Source organism: Physeter macrocephalus, chromosome 17 (genome assembly GCF_002837175.3).
Source record: "Physeter macrocephalus isolate SW-GA chromosome 17, ASM283717v5, whole genome shotgun sequence".
NCBI lineage: Eukaryota > Metazoa > Chordata > Mammalia > Artiodactyla > Physeteridae > Physeter > Physeter macrocephalus.
This window is the reverse complement of record NC_041230.1, coordinates 2,439,483-2,447,878: the sequence shown is the minus strand read 5'-3', so window position 1 is coordinate 2,447,878 and position 8,396 is coordinate 2,439,483. Positions and strand designations below refer to the sequence as shown.

The following is an 8,396-nucleotide window of genomic DNA, read 5'->3' as shown; positions in this document are numbered from 1 at the left end:
AATAGCCAAAGCAATCTTGAGAATGAAAGATGGAGCTGGAGGAATCAGGCTCCCTGACTTCAGACTATACTACAAAGCTACAGTAATCAAGACAGTATGGTACTGGCACAAAAACAGAAATATAGATCAATGGAACAGGATAGAAAGCCCAGAGATAAACCCACACACATATGGTCACCTTATCTTTGATAAAGGAGGCAAGAATATACAGTGGAGAAAAGACAGCCTCTTCAATAAGTGGTGCTGGGAAAAATGGACAGTACATGTAAAAGTAGGAGATTAGAACACTCCCCAACATCATACACAAAAATAAGCTCAAAATGGATTAAAGACCTAAATGTAAGGGCAGAAACTATCAAACTCTTAGCTTTTATCAGCTGGCATTCTGTAAAAAAAAAAGAGCTTTCTCTTTTCAACTGAGGTTGAACAATAGCTCTACTAAAAGTCCTAGGTTAAGTGCCTGATCCTTTACCTTTAATTATCAACTTTTTTCCTTGCTTTCTGTCACAGCAAAACATCCCAGGTTTGCCTTACATTTTCTTTCTGCCCCAGTTCTGGAATCAACCATTCCTCTAAAGAGTCCTGGTTTCTTTTATTGCAGAATGGTATTATAAATCAGTGTCTGGGTGCTACCTGTGCTTGTTAAGGTGTCACCATTTCTAGGCTTCTGCAGCAGAAGAACAAATATATATTTTAAAAAATCATAAGTTTCTATTAATATTCATCGTTCTGATTTCACATTAGCATTTGTACCTCCTTTGGTTTTCTATTTCTTATTTTTCTCTTACATAAAAATCTTATTTTCTGATGACAATACATTTATCCTGTTACAATACATTTGTTGATAGCTTTATTCTATATGTGAAACACTTTCAAAATTACAATATGAGTATTATTCCTAACCAAAACACCCTGATTGAATTTAATATTTTCGTAGTTTTTTTGTTTTGAACCATAATTCAAAAAGACACATGCACCCCAATGTTCATTGCAGCTCTATTTACAATAGGCAGGACATGGAAGCAACCTAAGTGTCCATCAACAGATGAATGGATAAAGAAGATGTGGCACATATATACAATGGAATATTACTCAGCCATAAAAAGAAATGAAACTGAGTTATTTGTAATGAGGTGGGTAGACCTGGAGTCTGTCATACAGAGTGAAGTAAGTCCGAAAGAGAAAAGCAAATATCGTATGCTAACAGATATATATGGAATCTAAGAAAAAAAAAAGTCATGAAGAACCTAGGGGTAAGTCGGGAACGAAGACACACACCTACTAGAGAATGGACTCGATATGGGGAGGGTGAAGGGTAAGCTGTGACAAAGTGAGAGAGTGGCCTGGACATATATACACTACCAAACGTAAAATAGATAGCTAGTGGGAAGCAGCCACCTAGCACAGGGAGATCAGCTCAGTGGTTTGTGACCACCTAGAGGGGTGGGATAGGGAGGGTGGGAGGGAGGGAGACACAAGAGGGAAGAGATATGGGAACATATGTATATGTATAACTGATTCACTTTGTTATACAGCAGAAACTAACAAACAATTGTAAAGCAATTATACTCCAATAAAGATGTTAAAAAATATTAGTCATCTTAAGAGGTTATCATTTGGGAATATGTCTTTCATTTTGACTGAGGACCAATCTGAATATGAAGATCAACACATGTGTAGTAAACAAACATTTCAAGGCTGACAGTACAACTTTTAAATTTTCTCATCCTATTTGTAGTATAAAATATACAAATAAAAAAAGGGTTAGAGTTTTTCTGAAGTTTTCTTTGTAAAGTATGTGGCCATGGTATGTATCATGGAGGGAGGGGGTTGGGGTAGGCAGGGGAGAGGTGGATGAGGTGGTAACTTCTTCACCTCAAGCTTCCTTGGGACAGTTACTTCCATTGAGATGACTTGAAAGTTTGAAGTGTGTTTAGGGCAATTCAGCACCCTTAGACCTGGTGTCTGCCATATGCCTGAAAACTAAAGAGAGCTATGGCAACAGGATGGAGGGATTTGTGTGGGAAGCAAATATACTTTCTCTGATTGTAGGAGTGACAGAAAGATGGCTACAATATTACTGACCTGAACTTGAAGAGTTTATTGTCATAACACTAAATATGTTAAAGATAATATCATTCATCTAACATTTCTAAGTATCATGTTTGCTGTAACGCTGGAAATTGAAGATTTGTTACTTTATAGATATGTAGCTTACTAATATCTTGCTTGAAGCACATCAAAGTGGTTCATATTTAATATGGTTTGCCTTCTCTTTTACCAAAAAATTATTTAATGTAGTGCACCCTCCCTCTTATTGCTGGTGTATTTATCCTAGAAAACAGCCAGGAGATTTAGAAATGCAGAAAAAATTAAAACAATAAACACTGCATGTTCCAAAAAAAAAAAAAAAAGACTAAAAGAAAGGACATATTTCAAAAGGAGCACACAATATGAGAACTGGAAAATATGTTAAAAATCACTGATTTTGAAATAAAAGGTCCAGGTAAATATGTAATATTACAGAAATTAATGGGGAAACATGACAACAAAACTGACAAAGCAGGGAATGCCAAATGTACTTCTCTGTACAAAACAGGAAATGAACTCACAAAAACTGTCAGAATCAACTTTATAAGGACTCTGGAAATTAATCAAAGGATTCCAGCTACCAGGAACACTCTTAACCAAGAAAAAGGCAGCTGTTTTTTCTTACCTTGACCCATCCCTGTTCCTCAGCTAGGCAGTGGACTTGAAGATGAGAGCCCACAGGCTGGTACAGGTTTCCAGAACCAGAGGTGACAGAACAGACCTTATAAAGAATTTCAACTGGTTGGGTTTTGGTTTTTTGGTTTTGTTTTTTATTGTTTTGATCTGCCTGATGGATACCTAAAGGACTGGCTCAAAGTACTTGCAAAACTATACCTAGGTGGAACTGCTAACCTGAGGGCTTGGTCAAAAACATTGAAAGGTAAATATACTAGCCACTGCCACCTAGGGCAAGGGATAACAACTTGGGCAAACAATGGACAAATCGAAAACCCTGAGAAAAAAGTGGGGAGTGAGTTGTACTGGGAATTAAGGACTTTGAAAATCTCCCACATATTCCAGGGAATCTAGATAGATTTGGGCATGCCTAGGACTGGGAATATAAGAAAAGACCTGAGAAGCTCCTAAGGCCTCACGTCCAGCTGAACATCAGATTTTTTGCAAGAAGTGAATGCTAAGGCAGAGTTGTAAACTCCTTGCCTGAGTGTTTAAGGAATTCTCCAACACAAAGAGTTCATCTACAAAGAATATAAGGTGGTTTTGTTTTGGTTTGGTTTCAGGTGTTTAAGGAAATCTGTCAAATCACTAACTGATCAATAAATCAACAAAGACTTCAGTGGCCACACACAGCAATGAAAACACATCACACAAAACTAGTTGAGAGAAATAAAGACACAACAGCAGTCACAAGAAACAACAACAAAATCCAGGAGGGTGAGCGTGGGGGGAGGAGTGGATTATGATTTCCAAGGTTTCAACATACTCAAAATATCCCATTTGTTAAACAAAAGGTTACAAAGCAGGCAAAGTAACAATAAAGTATCAATATAACCCATACAGAAAAATGAATAAATAAATAGCATAAATTGTCCATAAAGGAGCCCAAACTTTGGACTTAATCAACAAACACTTTAAATCAACTAATTAAGCTAAAGGGAATGATGGACACAGAATTAATGAAAGTAAGGAAAACAGTGTTTAAACAAATAGAGAATATCAATAAAATGATAGAGCTATAAAAAGAAACTAAACAGAAATTCTGGGGATGAAAGGTAAATTTATCAAAATGAAAAATTTCCTAGAGAGGTTCAGCACCAGATTTGATTAGGCAAAAGGGAGTATCAGCAAATTTGTAGGTAGATCAGTCAGAATTACCTAGTCTAAGGAGCAGAAAGAAAAAAAGACTGAATATAAATGAACAGAGCCTAGGAGACTTGTAGATACCATCAGTGGACGAACATATGAATAATGGGAGTCCCAAAGAGAAGGAGAAAGAAGGCAGAAAGAATATCAGAATATGGTCAAAAATTTCTTAAATGTGAATAAAGACATGAATAAACAAATCTAAAAACTGAATGAACCACATGTAGGAAAACTCAAAGAGAATCACACGATAACAAATTATAATCAAACTGTTACAAGACAAAGGGAAAGAGAGAATCTTAAAAGCAGCAAGGGAGAAGGTAGGTATTTGTCATATACAAAAGATCCTCAGTAAGATTAAAAGCTGATTTCTTGCCAAAACCATGGAGTCCAGAAACAATGGATGACATATCTGAAGTGTTGACAGAGGAAAAAAACCTGTCAGCCAATTCTATCTCTAGCAAAACTGTCTTTTAAAAATGAGGGAGAAATTATGACTTCCAAGATAAACAAAAGGTGATGGATTTTCTTACGACTAGACCTGCCCTATAATAAATAAAAGAGAGAACACTTCTTTTTTTTTTCCTTTTCCATTATGGTTTATTACAGGATATTGAATATAGTGCCCTGTGCTATACAGTAGGACCTTGTTGTTTATTCATTCTATATATAATAGTTTGCATCTGCTAATCTCAAACTCCCAATCCATCCCTCCCCCACCTCTCCTCCCCCTTGGCAACCACAAGTCTGAAAAGAGAGAACATTTCTTAATTTATTGTATGAGACCAGCATTATTCTGATACCAAAGCCAGACAAAAACAGCTCAAGAAAAGATACTACAGACCAACATATTTTATGAATATAGATGAAAAATCCTCAACAAAATACTAGTCAATTGAATACATAGCATATTAAGATTATACATCATAAAAAAGGCGGCCTCATTCCAAGAATTCAAGGGTAGTTGGTTCAACATATGGAAATCTATCAATATAATAGCCCACATCAATAGTAGGAAGGGGGGGAACCTACATAATCATCTCATTGTATGCAGAATAGATATTTGAAAAAAATCCACAAACCATTCATGATGAAAACACTCAGCATACAGAAAGTGAACTTCCTCAACCTGATAAAGATCATTTACGAAAAACTCACAGCTAATATCATACAGTCAATGATGAAATAATAAAAGCTTTCCACCTAAAATAAGAAATAAGACATGATGCCCACTTTCACCACTGCTATCCAGCTATTCAATGTTGTACTGGAAGGTCTACCCAGAGCAATTAGGCAAGAAAAAGAAATTAAAAGTATATAAATTGGAGAATAAAAAGGAAAATTATCTCCATGAGCAGATAACACAATCCTGTATAACGAAAATTCCATAAAATACACACACACACACACACACACACACACACACACACACACACACACAAACAAGACCTACCAGTCTTATAAACGATGTCAGCCAAGTTGCAGGATACAGTATCTACATATGAAAATCAGCTGTGTTTCTATACATCAACAATGAACAATTTGAAAAAAAATTTTTTAAATAATTCCACTTACAATAATATCCAAAGAATAAAATACCTAGGAATGAATTTAAGCAAGGAGATAAAAGACATATAGACTGAAAACTACAAAACATTGCTGATATAGATAACTATTAAGGACCTACTGTATAGCACAGAGAACTCTACTCAATACTCTGTAATGGCCTATACGGGAAAAGAACCTAAAAAAGAGTGGATATCTGTATATGTGTAACAGATTCACTTTGCTGTACACCTGAAACTAACACAACACTGTAAATCAACTATACTCCAATAAAAATTTTAAAAAAACAAACATTGTAAATAGATATTAAAGAAGACCTAAATAAATGGGAAGACACTCCATATTTATGATAATATTCACCAACATGGTAGGCTCTCATGATATTTTCTATCTCAGCATCCTGGAACATGCTGACCACTCTACATAGTTACTTCAGAGGGCACTTCCCCATGAAGCAGGATGACACTGTAACATCTAAATCAAAGCATTCTCCACTCAGAATTTTACCCAGTGAAACTCCTCGTGGGAGAGTTCACTAGAGCTTGTCCAGCACCTAAAGGGTAGGTTATCACAGCAGAAAACAGAGAATAACATTTCAGACACCAAGTAGGTGTATTTCAGAAGCAAGTTTCAGAGGCAAAATCACACACACTCAAGAAAATATGAAATCAGGTAGAGCTCAAGTTTTTCCACATTTGCATACTAAGTAGGCAATGCAAGAGAGAGAAAAATAAAAGATACGAGAGTAAAGCAAGGGATTCAGATTTTGTGGGATGTTGAAATGGGCCCTGGGGTCTGCCTACAAACCCCGATATGTGCCTGAGATATGCTCCCCGTGGAGGACTAGGGATCAAAGAAAGGTTCTCTCTGCCCCCTGTCTTTACAATACTGCTGAGGAACAACCTCAAAAGATTCATGCTAGTCCCATGATACATGCTCCTAAAGGCAAAAGCAGAAACAAAGAAACGCACCTGAAGGGGCAGAGAGGGCTTGAGACAGGACCCTGTACTCAGCTGGGGCCCCAGATGCAGTGGATGAGCATCCAGGGTCCCCCATCCCCAAAAGAAGGTCTCTCACGAATGTGAAATGGGGATGGAAGCTAGAGGAGGAGAGGAGCCGGGACAAGGGAGGCCTCAGCTCGGATGTCTGTGGACTGAGAACTGAGTCTACAATGAGAGGCTGGTCCCCCAAAGTCCAAATACAAAAACAGTCACAGACGGCAGGTAACAGAAAGTTGTGAGTCAGGATAAAGACTTTGCCCCGGTCTTTGCAACGAGGTGGAATACCACTGGGATGGGAGGAAACTTTTAGGACACGTGAATCAGAGGAGGGGAAGCACAATTTCCTTCTAGAGCTCACAGCAATAAACGTCTGTCTTCCCAAAGACCTATCACATTTAGGAAGAATTTCCTAAAAAACATTTGATGAAGTAGCCACCTCTTTGCCGCCTGAGTTCTTCCGTATGTTCGTATCGTTGATACATTCCCACCCACCTCATTTTTTTTTTTTGCAACGAGGTGGAATACCACTGGGATGGGAGGAAACTTTTAGGACACATGAATCAGAGGAGGGGAAGCACAATTTCCTTCGAGAGCTCACAGCAATAAACATCTGTCTTCCCAAAGACCTATCACATTTAGGAAGAATTTCCTAAAAAACATTTGATGAAGTAGCCACCTCTTTGCTGCCTGAGTTCTTCCGTATGTTTGTATCGTTGATACATTCCCACCCACCTCATTTTTTTTTTTTTTTCTCTATTTTCACCTCACTCTTCAGAGGCCAGGACTCTCTCCCCTGCTCCAAGATGAAAATAATATTCACCTCAGAAAGACAGATTCCTGCTTACATGAAAAAAGGTGAATGATGTGCTGTGGCTTTTCCATAATACATTCACAGCCCTTTGTCCAGCTGAAAAGGACAGTACAGATGGGAGAGAATAATATTTCACAAATTTGTTCAATGACAGTCTTCTTCCAAATGCTTAAAGAATATTTTAAATACACAGATATGTAGCTTTCCTCCAAGAACTACTAAACCAATAGTGCAGGAGTAGAATCAGGCAGATAGTTTAAAATTTCGCCATAAGATTTTCTGCTTACTCAACTTCCAGAACCACCACCACCTAGCATGTCGTGGACAGATCAACTGAAGAAAGAGGAGGTTTAAATTCCAGACACTCCATTATAAAGCCTCTCATTTCTGAATCAACGTGGCTTCAACCTTAGGTGAACAAGGCAGGGGTTCCCAAGAGACTCAAGATAAATGCAAAGACACCCGAGGGCAGACCCCAATTTCTGGAGGGAAACTATCCTCACCCAGGGAGAGCAGGTTCCTGTAGGTCTCCAACATCACGTCCCTGTACAAGGCCCTCTGGGCAGGGTCCAGCCATTCCCACTCCTCCTGAGAGAATTCTATGGCCACATCCCTGAATGTCAACTGTGCCTGAAATGAAAACACATTTCACCAAGAGGCCATCAGGAGAGTACTTATCTTCACACAAAATGAGAAGAGGAGAGAGGTGCCGGCGTCAATTAGATAGAAGTGAGTATTCTGATAGAGCCACAAAGAGAATCTTGAACAATATATCCCTAATTTTGCTTTATTACACTTTTCTATCAGAGGATGTCAAATCTACTAAATTACTGAGGAATTTTAAATTGCATGCAAAAAAAAAATATATATATATATACACAAATGAAAAAAATTCAACTAAGGGCTGTCTATACACAGGTTCCAGACATTATACACCAAATGATAACTAACTTCCAGATGAGGTACAGTAATGTCTTTAGGGATGACAAAGTCCACAGTAGCTTTAAAGAAAGGTGAGGGGGCTTCCCTGGTGGCGCAGTGGTTGAGAGTCCGCCTGCCGATGCAGGGGACACGGGTTCGCGCCCCGGTCCGGGAGGATCCCACAT

General features: G+C 38.1%; 1 protein-coding gene across 1 annotated transcript in view; it reads right to left on the bottom strand.

Moving 5' to 3' along the window:
• LOC102987286 (zinc finger protein 677-like) overlaps positions 1-8,396 on the bottom strand; it is a 29,009-nt gene that overhangs the window by 7,873 nt on the left and 12,740 nt on the right. The window contains exon 3 of the mRNA XM_024132602.3: positions 7,794-7,920. Within this exon, the coding sequence (XP_023988370.2) occupies positions 7,794-7,920 (127 nt within the window). The remainder of the gene's footprint in view (positions 1-7,793; positions 7,921-8,396) is intronic.